Source organism: Chiloscyllium plagiosum, unplaced genomic scaffold (assembly GCF_037043375.1).
Source record: "Chiloscyllium plagiosum isolate Xiang-an unplaced genomic scaffold, Cpla_swu_hap1 HiC_scaffold_4, whole genome shotgun sequence".
Taxonomy (NCBI): domain Eukaryota; kingdom Metazoa; phylum Chordata; class Chondrichthyes; order Orectolobiformes; family Hemiscylliidae; genus Chiloscyllium; species Chiloscyllium plagiosum.
Window position 1 is genome coordinate 4,794,869 of NW_028270142.1, and position 16,975 is coordinate 4,811,843.

At 48.5% G+C, this 16,975-nt stretch overlaps 1 protein-coding gene across 3 annotated transcripts in view; it reads right to left on the reverse strand.

Annotated features, from left to right (window-relative positions):
- Positions 1-15,266, reverse strand: part of LOC122549454 (gamma-glutamyl hydrolase-like) — a 60,272-nt gene extending 45,006 nt beyond the window's left edge. For all 3 annotated transcript variants that reach the window (XM_087985921.1, XM_087985920.1, XM_043689298.2), the window contains exon 1: positions 15,165-15,266. In XM_087985921.1, the coding sequence (XP_087842047.1) occupies positions 15,165-15,249 (85 nt within the window). In that variant the 5' untranslated portion in view covers positions 15,250-15,266. The remainder of the gene's footprint in view (positions 1-15,164) is intronic.
- Positions 15,267-16,975: the final 1,709 nt, after the last annotated feature.

Consider the following 16,975-nt stretch of genomic DNA (forward strand, 5'->3'; position numbering starts at 1 on the left):
TGATCCCCGTGGTCACCCCAGAGTCGGGGCCATTTCCCCTGTTTCACATTGAGAACATCGGAGTCACACGGGAAAACGCTTCCCTCAAATATCGATTAGCTCACCATACAGCCATATCTCGAAATGGCGCTGTGTATGGGGTGCCGCTTACAGGCTGCAAGCCGCGGGAGGCAATTACCATCTGCCCTCACCCCTTACGAACGAGTGAAAAAGCGGACTGCGGGTTCAACCGGACACAGGGCCGCACCCTTGAAATCGAACCCACGGGCCCCCACTTCACTAGGGCGGGGTATGGTGAGGGGGGGTCACGATATTGTGTCTCCACTCTTGAAACCTCATTTTGGTATAATGGACTGCAGTGCCCGATTCCCTGGCACGAGTTCTGCTTCACCCCCAGGCGCCCAGTCACGGTTGGCAAGCTCACATCTCAGAGGTCCGACGACGGAACCCCGAGTCCATACAAACTACTGATAAATTCAGGGACACCCTCAGGAAATATCAGGAGCCTGAACAAGCCCCCATCCCACATTTGGCTGAGGTCTTACGGGAGCTTAGGACCCGGGTAGGACACTCAGTGAAATTGTATCACCAGTTGCGGTCGCATGTAAAGGACCTAGAGGAGGACACAGACACAGCTCTGCAGTCCCAGGGGTGGGTGCAGAGGGTGTGGGATTGGGGCCTGAACGTGAACATCCATCCCTGGATCCGAATCATCTCGCACACCATTGTAGGCATACAATTACTGCTGGCTCTGGCCTGGCTCCTGGTGGCGTGTCATTCATGCCGCTAGCACAAAAAAACGGAAGGCCAGGAAGACCATGCTCCACGCCATCGACTCCTGGCAGGCGATCAGGCACCGTGAGCTCACAGGGCTCGAGTTAATGTGACCTTCTCCCGGGACTACCCAAAGGCCCCGGCGGAATGTACCGGGCGAGGAGACGACTTTTAAAATATCGGCATCGGGGGTGTGGACGTGTCCAACCCCTTGCTGAAAGGGGGGACTGCAAGCGGGCATCAGAGCCGGGACTATGCCCACATCAGGAAACGATAAGAATTCATTTTTGTGTTTTAGACAGCAGTCGCAGCTTGAAACCCACAAAAACTCAGCAGCTGCCGGTCTGCCCACGTGACTGGGAGATAGGAGACAGAGGACAGATAGAATCCACATTAGACCAACATTACCCATGACTCATGGGCCAAAACTCCGGGATTAATTAAATATGGAAACCCATCTCCTAATCACATCAAGAGACTGACTGAAACACACACATACCCATCGATACGGAGCCATTCTGACACAAAGGACAGGCATCCACCAGACAGGTACGGACAGACCAATACACACCAACACCCCAAGGGAACAAAGGGGGGTGCTAGCCCCTGCCCTCACAGAGAGAGACAAGCAGATAATACCCAGACCCGTTTTACATAAACCAATTAGCACCCTATTGTGCGTGCCCTGCAACTCTCCTGGGACAGCAGGAAACAGCTTATTCGCACCTACTCCAGTGATGATGGGGAACTATCATCCCATTCATCCTCAAATCCCACACATCCTGACAACTAAAAGTATATAATATGTAGCTGCGCGCGGGAACAGCAGAGCAGCCGAGATTCGGACCTCGGTTGACCTCCGCCGACGTTACTGCAGTAATAAACGTTACCGATTGTTGAACCGCACTCTGGGCTCGGACTGATCTCATTTCATCCGCGCTAACACTACAGATCTTCAGGGTCCTGACCCCTTTGGAGCAGACAGAGTGCACCATAACTAATGAGTATATCATTGTGGGCGGCACGGTGGCACAGTGGTTAGCACTGCTGCCTCATGGCGCCAGAGACCTGGGTTCAATTCCCGCCTCAGGCGACTGACTGTGTGGAGTTTGCACGTTCTCCCAGTGTCTGCGTGGGTTTCCTCCGGGTGCTCCGGTTTCCTCCCACAGTCCAAAGATGTGCAGGTCAGGTGAATTGGCCATGCTAAATTGCCCGTAGTGTTAGGTAAGGGGTAAATGTACAGGTATGGGTGGGTTGCGCTTCGGCGGGGCGGTGTGGACTTGTTGGGCCAAAGGGCCGGTTTCCACACTGTAAGTAATCTAATCATACACAACTTGCACTTTATCATAGAGTTGAAATGAAGTATTTTCAACGGATTGCTCTGGAACATCCTTGAACAGACCTGCCAGTATTTATTATTTTGTTCCATAAATGTTGGCAAAGGCACTAATTTTGGGCAGATCTACCTCACAGTGCTTCAGAAAAGAAGCTTTATCGAAGGGCTTTGATAATTTTGCAATCATGTCCATCAAAATAAACTATCAAAGTCATTATCACGTTTGCATGCTCAAAAATACTGTGCTATAGTGAACTAGTTTTTACAATTCACAAACCATTTTTCTGCTCAAAGTGACTGAACGTTTGAAGGTTTTGCTTCATGTTTGATCTTGTGTAAGCTGGAGACTTGGTACCTTGCACAAAGAGAAGCTAACAGTCTACATTATCCAAATTTGTTCCAATTTGAAAAGGTGCAACCTTGTGAACCAATTTTCTTTTCATAAGTCGCTGCCTGCCAAAATTATTGGAAGTTAATATTCAAGGGTATTAATCATGTCCAAACACATCTCTTCAGCAATGCTGAGACTTAATGAATAATTAGGCAATTTAAAGCGACTGCTGATGCATCTATTTTTGGGTGACAAATCCAGTTGCTGGAGTAGTAGGTCTCCGAACCGCTCTTTACCAGAGCAATCCAACTAAGAGCCTCTCTCTGGTCTTCTTGACTAATTAGAGAGAACAAGCATGAACAGGCCACTTTGTAAAGGAAGGTTTTCAAATTAAAAAGATCATGTTGCACAGTTTTGGTCCCCTTATTTGAGGAAAGATGTAGTGGCATCGGAGGCAGTTCAGAGAAAGTTCACTAGATTGATCCCAGAGATGAAGGGTTTGTCATATGAAGAGAGATTGAACAATTTAGGCCTTTACTCTCTGGAATTTAGAAGAAAAAAAAAAGATCAAATTAAGATATTCAAGGTGATAAAAGGTATGGGTAAAATTGACATGGAGTAGAAGCTTCCTATTGTGGGGCATTCTAGGACGAGAGGTCACAGTTTTAGGATAAGGGGGTAGCAAATTTAAAACAGAGTTGAGGAGAAACTATTTCTCCCAAAGGGCTGTGAATCTGTGAAATGCTGGGACAGTAAATGAATTTAAGGAGGAGTTAGACAGACTTTTAAATGGTAATGGGTTGAAGGGTTATGGGGAGAAGGCAGGAAAATGGGGGTGAGAAGCATATCAGCCATGATCAAATGGCGAAACAGACTCAATGGGCTGAATAGCCTAATGATGCCCCTACAGCTTACAAACTTATGTTATACCTCCGAGAGCCTCACCAGAATTCAGACTTAAGGTGTAGCACCCACAGCAACGGTAAGGAAACATGGGACAACTCATCCCCAGCTCTTCAATGCTTATCAGGGGTTTTATCCAAGAGAGAGGATGGGTTGCAGTGAAGTGAGTTCTCCTAAGAGCTGAAAGGAAGGTTGTACCTTTAACTGAGTAGGCATGGTTGATTAAAGGTAAAATACTGCTGATCCGAGAAATGTGAAAGAAGCACAGAGTAAACTGGAGAAACTCAAGGTCTGACAGTATCTGTGGAGAAAGAAACAGAGTTAATGTTTCAGGTCTGGTCTGACTTTTCATCATAAACGATGAATAGTTCTTAAGAATCATACCAGACTCAAAATATAAACTCTATTTCTTTCTCCACAGATGCTGCCAGGCGTTTCCCCCATCATTCTAGAGTGTTGTTGAATAGAGACATCTACGGGTGCAGGTGCATAGTTCTTTGAAAGTGGTGTTACAGGTAGACCTGGCAATGGAGGTGGCAAAAATAAAAGCAAATTACTCTGGATGCTGGAATCTGAAACCAAAAGCGAAAATGCTGGAAAATCTCAGCAGGTCTGGCAGCATCTGTAAGGAGAGAAAAGAGCTGACATTTCGAGTCTAACTAACCCTTTGTCGGAGGTATAACATAAGTTTGTAAGCTGTAGGGGCATCATTAGGCTATTCAGCCCATTGAGTCTGTTTCGCCATTTGATCATGGCTGATATGCTTCTCATTCCCATTTTCCTGCCTTTTCCCCATAACCCTTCAACCCATTACCAATTAAAAATCTGTCTAACTCCTCCTTAAATTTATTCACTGTCCCAGCATTCCACAGATTCACAGCCCTTTGGGAGAATGAAGGAGGCATTTGATCCACTTGCTTTCATCGGTCAGAGTACTGAGGACAGGAGTTGAATGAATAATTTTATTATCACGTCTTTTACAGTGAGAAAAACAGTAAAGTACAGTGCAAATCTTTTCCACTGTTGCCACAATCTGGATCTATTTTGAGTAGTTTTAAGAATAAGAGAAAAAAAAAGAAAGATATCGCTTAAAGAGTCCATCAGTCCGGAGTCAGCTCATCATCAACAATGCCTGCACCACCCAATCTCACATCATGTTACAGTTACAACATTTAAAAGACATTTGCACAGGTACATGGATAGGAACGGTTTATTTATAGGCCAAACGCAGGCAAATGAGACTATTCAGTTCAGGAACATGATCTGCATAGACAAAGGGCCTGTTTCTGTGCTGTATGACCCCATGAGATTTGGGAGGAAGATGCTAAGAAAGTGATCTGCAGCAGTGTGGCCTCTCTGACATGGAGACAACAGGCTAGGAAGATCTGAGACGTCAAGAAGTCATGACAGGTGAGTGACCTGTCACTTTTAGGTGTTTGACTCTCAGTGTTCTCCTGTACAACACATCGTGATCACCGTACCTAAATGTTGTCTTTACTGTTCTGAAAACATGCCGTTCTTAACAGTTCCACCTCTCTGCCTTCTTTCCTGGAGGAGAAGTGATCAGACAAGTTGTCAGGAGTCAGGGATGCAGTGTTGTGGGACACCAGCGACTGGCAATATGTGCCCACCTGCTTCACTGGGAGGACAGTCCTACACCACGAAGATGCAGATGTCAACAGCGACTCCTTGTGATATACTGAGTCACATGAGCCACTGTGCTCATCCGAGTTGGGATTGGTGGTTTACTGCCTCTGAATCTTCTGGAGGAGAACAGCCTCCTTCCACCTGGCACAAAAATGGTAGACGTAGCCATCAGAACGATTTGAGTACCACTAACCTTCACTATTTAACAGCACTAGCATGATCCGTAAATATTGGATGAAACTTCCTGACTGTGAGGAAATGGGCTTGAAGGCAGAACTAATGGAAATTCAGCCAACAGGTTTTATTCCACCTTTTCAGGAAATCATGCCAGTACTGAGTCACCACCAGCAACAGTTAACTGTCTGACAGCAGCAAGTAATCAATTTGATTAATAAAGTGCTCTACAGGACAATACATTGTGTCAATATAAACTTCAGAACCTTAATAACTTGGCTGGGATTGAAAGAATCAGCATTAACTCTGAGATAAAAGAGGCAAACTGTTATAAAGGAATTGAAAACAATTAGCCATCTCTGGAAAGATGGAGTTAAAGATACGTAAACAGTTTTAACAACTGCTTGACAACTGGCTGCCTTATGCCACATGGCTAAATGACTGTCCTGCAGAAGAAATTGAGGGGTGCAATGGGCAGTCTGCCAGGCAGCCTCCTGTCTCTGTTCAGGAGTCTGGAGGAGTCCAACCCAAAGCTGATAGAGGGCACAGTGCACAACTTGCCCTCCTCACAGCCTGAGCTCCACCTTCCTGTGGTGCTGTTGATCCAGAGGCAATGTCACTGCTGCGCTCATTCTTGCTACAGGTAGTTTTTTTGTGCACAGGTCACTTAGTCGTGTGGCATTTCTAAGAAATTGTGGCCAACACTTTCTAATAAGTGTGCCAAAACACTTTTAAAAGCACTCCCAGTTACTTTCAGAGTCTTTCCAGGTGAGCCCCTCTTGCAGGTTCACACTCCTATTTTTAAGTGTGGACAATGCAAGCAAGACCAGGACCTGCAATTTTGGAATTCTGCCTTACAATTTTTACATTTCTGGCTGCAGAACAGAGACAACGACATGCACGCAACTGCATTGCCTTGTCCCAAAGAACAGAGATAAGTCTGGGTAGCACCATTATATCCCTAATTATGCTGCATATAACTCCTTTACAGGCTACATTTAATAGCCCTAAAAATGGGCAAGGAATTGTGATACGCTATTTAGCTGCATCCATTGCTTGCAATGTAACAGCACGCCACGTCCAATGATTTCAGCATGCAGCCAGCTAGAGTCAACCATGCTTTGGATTTGCTGAAAATAGCAAAACACCACAATAGTGACAGACAAGCCTGATTAAAGTTAGCTGGTACTGTTTAAAACTAGCTGTGAAAAGGGCATGGAAGATTTAGAATGTAGAGAAATAGATTGTGACATCTTGAAAAGTTTCCATATTACAGAGGAGGAAGTGCTGGATGTCTTGAAATGCATAAAAGTGGATAAATCCCCAGGACCTGATCAGGTTAACCCTAAAACTCTGTGGGAAGATAGGGAAGTGATTGCTGGGCCTCTTGCTGAGATATTTGTATCATCGATAGTCACAGGTGAGGTGCTGGAAGACTGGAGGTTGGCTAACATGGTGCCATTATTTAAGAAAGGTGGTAAGGACAAGCCAGGGAACTATAGACCAGTCAGCCTGATGTCAGTGGTGGAAGGAATCCTGAGAGACAGGAGGTACATTTAATTGGAAAGGCAAGAACTGATTAGGGATAGTCAACATGGTTTTGTGCGTGGGAAATCATGTCTCACAAACTTGATTGAATTTTTTGAAGAAGTAACAAAGAGGATTGATGAGGGTAGAAGTGATCTATATGGACTTCAGTAAGGCGTTTGACAAGGCTCCCCATGGGAGGTTGGTTAGCAAGGTTAGATCTCATAGAATACAGGGAGAACTAGCCATTTGGATACAGAACTGGCTCATAGGTAGAAGACAGAGGGTGATGGTGGAGGGTTGTTTTTCAGACTGGAGGCCTGTGACCAGTGGAGTGCCACAAGGATCGGTGCTGGGTGCACTACTTTTCATCATTTATATAAATGATTTGGATGCGAGCATAAGATGTACAGTTAGTAAGTTTGCAGATGACACCAAAATTGGAGGTGTAGTGGACAGCGAAGAAGGTTACCTCAGATTACAACAGGATCTTGATCAGATGGGCCAATGGGCTAAGAACTAGCAGATGGAGTTTAATTCAGATAAATGTGAGGTGCTGCATTTTGGGAAAGCAAATCTTAGCAGGACTTACACATTTAATGGTAAGGTCCCAGGGAGTGTTGCTGAACAAAGAGACCTTGGAGTGCAGGTTCATAGCTCCTTGAAAGTGGAGTCGCAGGTAGGTAGGATAGTGAAGAACGCATTTGGTATGCTTTCCTTTATTGGTCAGAATACTGAGCATAAGAGTTGGGAGGTCATGGTGCGGCTGTACAGGACATTGGTTAGGCCACTTCTGGAATACTGCGTGCAATTCTGGTCTCCTTCCTATCGGAAGGATATTGTGAAACTTGAAAGGGTTCAGAAAAGATTTACAAGGATGTTGCCAGGGTTGGAGGATTTGAGCTATAGGGAGAGGCTTAACAGGCTGGGGCTGTTTTCCCTGGAGCACGCAGGCTGATGGGTAACTTTATAGAGGTTTATAAAATCATGAGGGGCATGGATTGGGTAAATAGACAAGGTCTTTTCCCTGGGGTGGGGGAGTCCAGACTAGAGGGTAGAGGTTTAGGGTGAGAGGGGAAAGATACAAGAGAGACCCAAGGGGCAACTTTTTCATGCAGAGGGTGGTGCATGTGTGGAATGGGCTGCCAGAGGAAGTGGTGGAGGCTGGTACAATTGCAACATTTAAAAGGCATCTGGATAAGTATACGAATAGGAAGGGTTTGGAGGGATATGGGCCGGGTGCTGGCAGGTGGGACTAGATTGGGTTGGAATGAGTTGGAGCGAAGGGGCTGTTCCCATGCTGTATGTCTCTATGACTAGCCAGTACCTTATTAAAGGGGTGCTGGACTGTGGTTGGAGGAAGTGTAAGGGAGCCACCGAGAAGTGACAGACTTGAGAAACATTGAAGTGTGGCATAACATTGGAGTGTGGAGGGTCTAAGTATTTTTTTTAAAAGATGATAGTATTTTCTTCAGCAAGCTTAAGGAGGAGAATGTCCCTCATCCACTCAGGGACAAATGGCCCTCTAAACACATGGTTTGAAGGCATGGTTGGAGATGACCATGAGGTGTCAATGCCAGACGTAGAAGCAGTGCTTCGAGAAGTGACCAAGGTCATTGGATGCGTTTTCAAATACAACTGTACTATTAGCCTCCGACACTGTTCAATTCACCGTACCCTCCTATCACTCATTTACAATCAGTGTCAACGTGGGATGGCTGTTGCTAAGGCTGTGACTACCATTGGGCTGAAACATCGAGGATGACCATACCTAATCTACCTTCCCTTTGCATATATTTCCTTTTTTTTGGATTTAGAAGCTACAGATGGTATGAGCATGCATCTCTTCCTTCTCCCCATCCTCTTTGTGCCTTTCCCCTTTTAGACAACCAAAATGGGTAACCTGGTCAGGTAGAACAACAAGAAATCAGCGACGATAAAAAGAATTTTCACTTGCTTCCACTCTCTCAACCACTAACTTGAATCTGGACATGCATGTAATTTTGAGGGCAGCCCAGAATCAGGACATCGGAGTTATATGAGGGAGTGTCAGATGGTGAAACCATTTCTTGCTGACCTCGCACCTACCATGAAGAAACAGCTTCTTGAGTTGTATAAACGTATCTGCAGTTACTGTCAAAATGAATACGTTATCATTCATGCTTATCACAAATGGTTATGTTGATAGCTCCTGTGAGGCGGGAAATACATAACGCAATGTGAGGTTAGGGTGCCAGAGTGGTAGGAGGCCAGGAGGGTTGGGGGGGGGGGGGGGGGGGGGGGGGGGGGAGTGGAGGGGGTGGAACAAGGTTTGTGAGCCCAGCAGCAGGGTTGGGTCAGCTACTGACTGGGTGGGGTTGTTGTGTTCCACAGTGGTGTCAGGTCCCAGGGGAGAAGGGAGGCGTTGGACCTTGTGGTAGGAGGTTGGTGATGGGTTTATAGCCAGCTTGTTTCAGGTGGAGAAGACCATAAGAACAGAGGATGTTGGAGCAGAATTAGGGCATTCAGCCCATCAAGTCTGCTCCACCACTCATTCACGCTGATGGACCTCTCAAAGAGAAAGTGAGGACTGCAGGTGCTGGAGATCCGTGTTGAAAAGTGTGGCACTGGAAAGGCACAGCAGTTCGGGCAGCATCCGAGGAGGAGGAGATACGTCTGGCATAACATAAGCCCTTCATCAGGAATCAGGCATTCTTGATGAAAGGCTTTTGCCTGAAACGTCAACTCTCCTGCTCTTCAGATGCTGTCTGATCTGCTGTGTTTTTCCAGTACAACGCAATTATGCTGAGGTTAGAACAAACAGCCCTTCTCATGAGCCAGCCCTTTCAGTCCACTATGTGGATGACACCTTTGTCATCGCAAAACACAACAAATTCGAAGAAATCCACAACCACAAACAACATTACCGGTATAAAGTTCACCAAAGAGGAAGAGAACAACAACAGACTCACCTTCCCCAGATGTCACAATAGAACACAAAGCCAATGGAGAGCTGCAGACCAACATTTACAGGAAAGCCACACACACTGACCAGATATTCAACTACAGGAGCAATCATCCCAACACCCACAAACAGGACATTATTTAAACGAGCCACAACACACAGCAGCACTGCAGGAACTATGAGAAGCTGAGGAAAAACATCTGTATTCAGGAACAACGGGTACCCGATAAGCGCAGTCCACTGATTCCTATACAACAGACCTAAACAAGACAAGCACGCCAAGAGACTCTAGCCACCCTGCCATATATTAAAGACATTGCGAAGATGACAACCAGACTACTCCGGCCATAGGCATCAAGGTACCATGCAAACCCACCACCACCCTGAAACAGCTCCTGATGAATTTAAAGTATCCTGTACCAACAACCAGCAGAATGAATGTCACATACAAAACACCCTGCAAGGACTGAAACAAACATTATACTGGACAGACAGTGAGGAAACGAGCTATCAGGATACAGGAGCACCAACTAGCCACCAAAAGGCATGACAAACTACCACTAGTATTCATACTCACAGACGAAGAGGGACATCAATTCGACTAGGACAATACATCCATCTTGGGGCAGGCTAAACAAATGCACACACAGGAATTCCTAAAATCCTGGCGTTCAAACCGGAACTCCATTAACAAACATATCAATTTGGACCCCAACTACCAACCTCTCAGAAAAAGAACCAGAAGTGATATCACCCACCACAACAGACCAAGACAGATAAATAGCAAGTGGGACAGAACAGCAGCGCTTCATCGGAGGCTCACTGATGAGGTTACCTCGCCTGGTGACAAACGTCTCAGAACAAATCGACCAGCTCAGCAAGCAAACTTACAACCTGATGATGCAGATGTCAGTGGAAAATAAAAACAGCTATTTGAAAAACAAGACTTTCTGATTTACAATTAAATATTCCATTCAGGCATACAACATACTTTTTGGGGCCATTGCTATTTGTCATTTTTATAAATGACCTGGATGAGGACATAGAAGGATGGGTTAGTAAATTTGCAGATGACACTAAGATCAGTGGAGTTGTGAATAGTGCTGACAGATGTTGCAGGTTAGAGAGGGACACAGATAAGCTGCAGAGCTGGGTTGAGAGGTGGCAAATGGAGTTTAATGCAGAAAAGTGAGGTGATAAAGTTTGGAAGGAGCAACAGTCATAAAGAGTACTGGGCTAATAGTAAGATAGTGTAGATGAGCAGAGAGATCTTGGTGTCTATGAATATAGATCCCTGAAAGTTGTAACCCAGGTTGATAGGGTTGTTAAGAAGGCTGGACACCCCGTGCTGGCCTATTACCTGCCCTCGACCTCTTCATTTCCAACTGCCGCCGAGACATTAACCGCCTCAACCTGTCTACCCCCTCCCCACTCCAACCTCTCACCCTCAAAACGCACAGCCCTCCACTCCCTCTGCTCCAACCCCAATTTCAGCAGCAGATAAAGGGGGCGCAGTGGTAGTCTGGCACACTGAACTCTACACCACTGAAGCCAGACGCCAACTCGAGGACACCTCCTCCTACCACCCCCTCGACCATGACACCACCCCCCATCATCAAACCATCATCTCCCAGACCATACAGAAACTCATCACCTCAGGAGATCCCCCACCCACAGCTTCCAACCTCATAGTCCAGGAATCCCGCACTGCGCGGTTCTACCTCCTTCCCAAGATCCACAAGCCTGACCACCCTGGCCAACCCATTGTCTCAGCATGCTCCTGCCCCACTGAACTCATCTCTACCGACCTCGACACTAGTCCAGGAACTCCCCACATACGTTCGAGACACCATCCATGCCCTCCACCTCCTCCAAGATTTCCGTTTCCCCGGCCCCCAACGCCTCATTTTCACCATGGATATCCAATCCCTCTACACCTCCATCCGCCATTACCAGGGCCTCCAAGCCCTCCGTTTCTTCCACTCCCGATGTCCCCAACAGTACCCTTCCACTAACACTCTCATTCGTTTGGCCGAAATGGTCCTCACCCTTAACAATTTCTCCTTCGAATTCTCCCACTTCCTCCAGACCAAAGGGGTAGCCATGGGCACCAGCTATACCTGTCTCTTTGTTGGGTACGTGGAACACTCGATCTTCCGTAGTTACCCTGGCACCATTCCCCACCTCTTTCTCCAATACATTGATGACTGCATTGGCGCCACCTCGTGCTCCCGCAAGGAGATTGAGCAATTTATCAACTTCACCAACACATTCCACCCTGACCTTAAATTTACCTGGACCATCTCTGACACCTCCCTCCCCTTCCTGGACCTCTCCATCTCCATTAATGACGACCGACTTGACACTGACATTTTTTACAAACCCACCAACTCCCACAGCTACCTGGATTACACCTCTTCCCACCCTACCTCCTGCAAAAATGCCATTCCATATTCCCAATTCCTCCGCCTCCGCCGTATCTGCTCCCAGGAGGACCAGCTCCACCACAGAACACACCAGATGGCCTCCTTCTTTAGAGACCGCAATTTCCCTTCCCATGTGGTTAAAGATGCCCTCCAAGCATCTCGTCCACATCCTGCACCTCCGCCCTCAGACCCCACCCCTCCCGCCATAACAAGGACAGAAACCCCCGGTGCTCACCTTCCACCCTACCAACCTTCACATACACCAAATCATCCACCGACATTTCCGCCACCTCCAAACAGACCCCACCACCAGGGATATATTTCCCTCCCCACCCCTGTCCGCCTTCCGCAAAGACTGTTCCCTCCATGATGTACTGGTCAGGTCCACACCCCCCCAACAACCCACCCTCCCATCCTGGCACCTTCTCCTGCCACCGCAGGAATTGCAAAACCTGCGCCCACACCTCCTCCCTCACCTCCATCCAAGGCCCTAAAGGATTCTTCCACATCCAAAGTTTTACCTGCACATCCACCAATATCACTTATTGTATCCGTTGCTCCCGATGCAGTCTCCTCTACATTGGGGAGACTGGACACCTCCTAGCAGAGCGCTTTAGGGAACATCTCTGGGACACCCGCACCAATCAACCACACCGCCCTGTGGCCCAACATTTCAACTCCCCCTCCCACTCTGCAGAGGATATGGAGGTCCTGGGCCTCCTTCACCGCCGCTCCCTCACCACCCGACGCCTGGAGGAAGAACGCCTCATCTTCCGCCTCGGAACACTTCAACCCCAGGACATCAATGTGGACTTCACCAGTTTCCTCATTTCCCCTTCCCCCACCTCACCCCAGCTCCAAACTTCCAGCTCAGCACCGTCCCCATGACCTGTCCTACCTGCCTATCTTCTTTTCCATTTATCCACTCCACCCTCCTCCCTGACCTATCACCTTCATCCCCACCCCCACTCACCTATTGTACTCTACGCTATTTTCTCCCCACAACCCCTCTCCTCTCATTTATCTCTCCACCCTTCAGGCTCTCTGCCTGTATTCCTGATGAAGGGCTTTTGCCCGAAACATCGATTTTACTGCTTCTCAGATGCTGCCTGAACTGCTGTGCTTTTCCAGCACCACTCTCCTCCAGAATCTGGTTTCCAGCATCTGCAGTCGTTGTTTTTACCTTGTTAAGAAGGCATACGGTGTGTTTGCTTTTATTGGTAGAGGGATTGAGTTTCGGAGCCATGAGGTCACGCTGCAGCTGTACAAAACTTGGCACAATATTATTTGGAGTATTGTGTACAGTTCTGGTCACCACATTATTGGAAGGATGTGGAAGGTTTGGAAAGGGTTCAGAGGAGATTTACTAGGAGGTTGCCTGGTTTGGAGGAAAGGTCTTATGAGGAAAGGCTGAGGGACGGGAGGTTGTTTTTGTTAGAGAGAAGGTTGAGAGGTGATTTAATTGAGACATATAAAATCATCAAAGAGTTAGATAGGGCGTACAGTGTGAGCCTTTTTCCTCTGATGGTGATGGCTAGCACAAGGGGACATAGCTTTAAAATTGAGGGGTGATAGATATCCGACAGATGTCAGAGGTAGTTTCATTACTCAGAGTAGTAGGGGTGTGGAACGCACTGTCTGCAACAGTAGTAGACTCGCCAACTTTAAGGACATTTAAATGGGCATTGGATAGACATATGGATGAAACTGGAATAGTATAGGATAGATAGGCTTCAGATTGGTTCTCCAGGTCAGCGCAACATCGAGGGCCAAAGGGCCTGTACTGCGCTGTAACATTCTATGTTCTATACAGGATCACTTCTGCAAAACTCAATTTTGAACACACAATTTATAAAGATCCATTTTACAAATTTGATTTTCCCCTTCTGTTTTCTGGAGAGCCTGAGGAAATTGCCTGAGAAATTGAAGATTCTGCTTGGTAATTCACCTGGAACCCTCAGAAAACATACATTTAAATCAGAGAATTTATAACATTTATAACTGCAGCAAGTACGTAAATTGTTATTTAAGGAAAGCTGGATCAAATCGAACATCTGACAACCAAAAACCTGACCATATCCCAACTATTCCTCCCTCAGCTCTCTGACAGCCTCCAGACCCTGACCCTACTCCATCTGGCATGTACTCCAACGTCAGCTTCCTCCCACAGGTTCCATCACTCCCCCACTTCTTCCCCTTGGATCTGACACACCTCCCCGACCACAGCAACCCCCACCCTAGCAGGACCTGGAACCACCCGGCTGCTTCACACCCACTGCTACCAGACACCACCGGCCCATCCCACCTCTCCCTTGACCTCTGGGACCTGACATCTCTATCCGTCCCGGCATCCTAACCTCACACACAATTGGTGGTGGTTTAACCTGAGGGTCAGTGTGCCTCGGGGGGGGGGGGGAAGGGGGGGGGAAGGGGAGCTCTTCGCGGTGACCTCAGCCTGCGCAGGAATTGAACCCACAAACTGTCGACATCACAGACCCGCCGTCCAGCCAACTGGGAAAGCTCAGCAGGGTCTGGTGGAGTCGGAGGAGAGTAAGCTTCAGGTGGAGTGACCCCTCCCCAGAACAGCCTTCCAGCCAACTGAGCTCGAAGTGTGTGGGCTCAGAGATTCTCAGGTCCACCTCCCCGGGAAATACAGACAGACAAAACACACATCACAAACGGTGTCTGAGCAAAGGAAGGTGAGGAGCAGCAGTGGGTCTGCCCAGGGACTCTGTGCTGTCCATGGGGCAGGCCCCAGGAGGACGGGGAGGCCCGAGCCCTACCCCGGGGCCTGAGGGGACTATCCCGGGGCCTGGGGGGGGGGCCTGTCCCGGGGCCCGGGGCCCGGGGGTGGGGGGGCCCTATCCCGGGGCCTGGGGGGTGGGGGGGCCCTATCCGGGGGGGGGGCCTATCCCGGGGCCTGGGGGGGCCCTGTCCCGGGGCCTGGGGGGACTATCCCGGGGCCTGGGGGGACTATCCCGGGGCCTGGGGGGACTATCCCGGGGCCTGGGGGGACTATCCCGGGGCCTGGGGGGGGGGCCCTATCCTGGGGCTGTCCCACTGCCACTCCGGGGTGAGGCGGCGGGAGAGCAGCGTCCTTACCGATGATGGGTCTCTGGTTGAGTCGGGCGCTGACACAGTGCTCCCAGAGCACGGAGACACACAGCATCAGGAGCGGAGCCGCCATGGGGCCCGCATCCACCCGGTCACCATGGAGACACGCCCCGCCCAGGGGCCCGGGGCCCGCATCCACCCGGTCACCATGGAGACACGCCCCGCCCACCGCCATGGGGCCCGCATCCACCCGGTCACCATGGAGACACGCCCCGCCCAGGGGCCCGGGGCCCGCATCCACCCGGTCACCATGGAGACACGCCCCGCCCACCGCCCAGGGGCCCGGGCATGCGCAGCGCGCACCAGCGCACCTGGACAGGTAAGCAGCACCTTGTTCAGGTAAGGAGAAACCTGCCCTAAAGACCATCCCAACAGGGGGAGAACGGCCCTGGCCAGGTAACGACCAGCTTATCCAGGTAAAGACCACCTTGTCCAGGTGAAGACCACCTTGTTTAGGTGAAGACCACCTTGTTCAGGTGAAGACCACCTTGTTCAGGTGACAACCCCTATGTCCAGGCGTGTATCTTTCTTTCATAAGAACAATCCTAACTAGACGAGAACAACCCTGGCCAAGTAAAGACCACCCGATCCAGGCAAAATCACCTTGTCCAGATAAAGACCATCCTGTCCAGGTAATATCACTCTGACCAGGTGAAGACCACCTTGTTCAGGAAAGGAGTACCCTGTCCTAAAGACCAATTTGCCCAGATAAGAACAACACTATCCAGGTGTGGACCACCTATCCAGGTAAAGACTACACTGTCCAAGTAAAGACCGCCCTGTTCAAGTAAGGATCACCTTGTACATGTCTGCCCAAAGAAAACTGCAATCATTCACTTGCTGCTTGCTTACTGGGATGCAAAAAATGAAAGCTATCTGAAACGAAGAGGACACGGCTTTTGGATAAGACTGTCTCCAAATACTGACTATAAAATGGCATCGGGAATAATGCATCCTGCAAAAACTAAAAAAGGCGCCTTGGAAAATGGCTCAGGGAAGGTAACATTTAAACATTTCCCTCACCGTGTGGTCAGAAATTTTTAGAAGCAGCGCTAAACTGGTACCTCCTGGCTCAGAAGTAAGGTCACTACCACTGCCCCATAGCAGCCCTCCCTCAAGCTTGTAAGATGTTTTCCAAATAACCAATTCTTCTGTCTCAGAGGTAAGATCAGTACCATTGTGCCACATGACACTCCTTCAAGTTTGTCAGATGTTTTCTAAGAACTTGTTATCCTGGCTGAGAGGCAAGGTCATTAACACTGCACCGCAAGGCCTTTCCTCAAACTTGTAAGATGTTTTCTTAGTAATCTGTTCTTCTGGCTCAGACGTGGTGACTTTACTACTGTATATGAAAAAGGCACTATTCCAGTAATCATGGGGGACTTCAATATACAGGTGAACTGGGAAAGTCAGGTTGGTAGCTGAACTCATGGACTGTCTCTGAGATTTTCTTTGAGGCAGCTTAAGGTGGAGCCCACTTGGGAACAGACATTTCTGGAGTTGGTGATGTATAAAGAGGCAGACTTGGTAAGGGAGTTTAAGGTGAAGGAACCCCTATGGGGCAGTGACCATAATAAGACAGAATCCACCCTGCAGTTTGAGAGGGAGAAGCTGGAATCATATGTAAAGGCATGACAATTGAGTAAAGGTAACTGCAAAGACACGAGGGAGTGAGAGCTCTGCTCCGAGAGTGAGAACTCATAGGGCCAGTATTCAGGAGAGTGCACACCCTGGAAAGTCCTTGACACTGATCCAGCTTCCTCAGAGGCAGCTCTCAGAGCAAACAGAACCCCTGACAC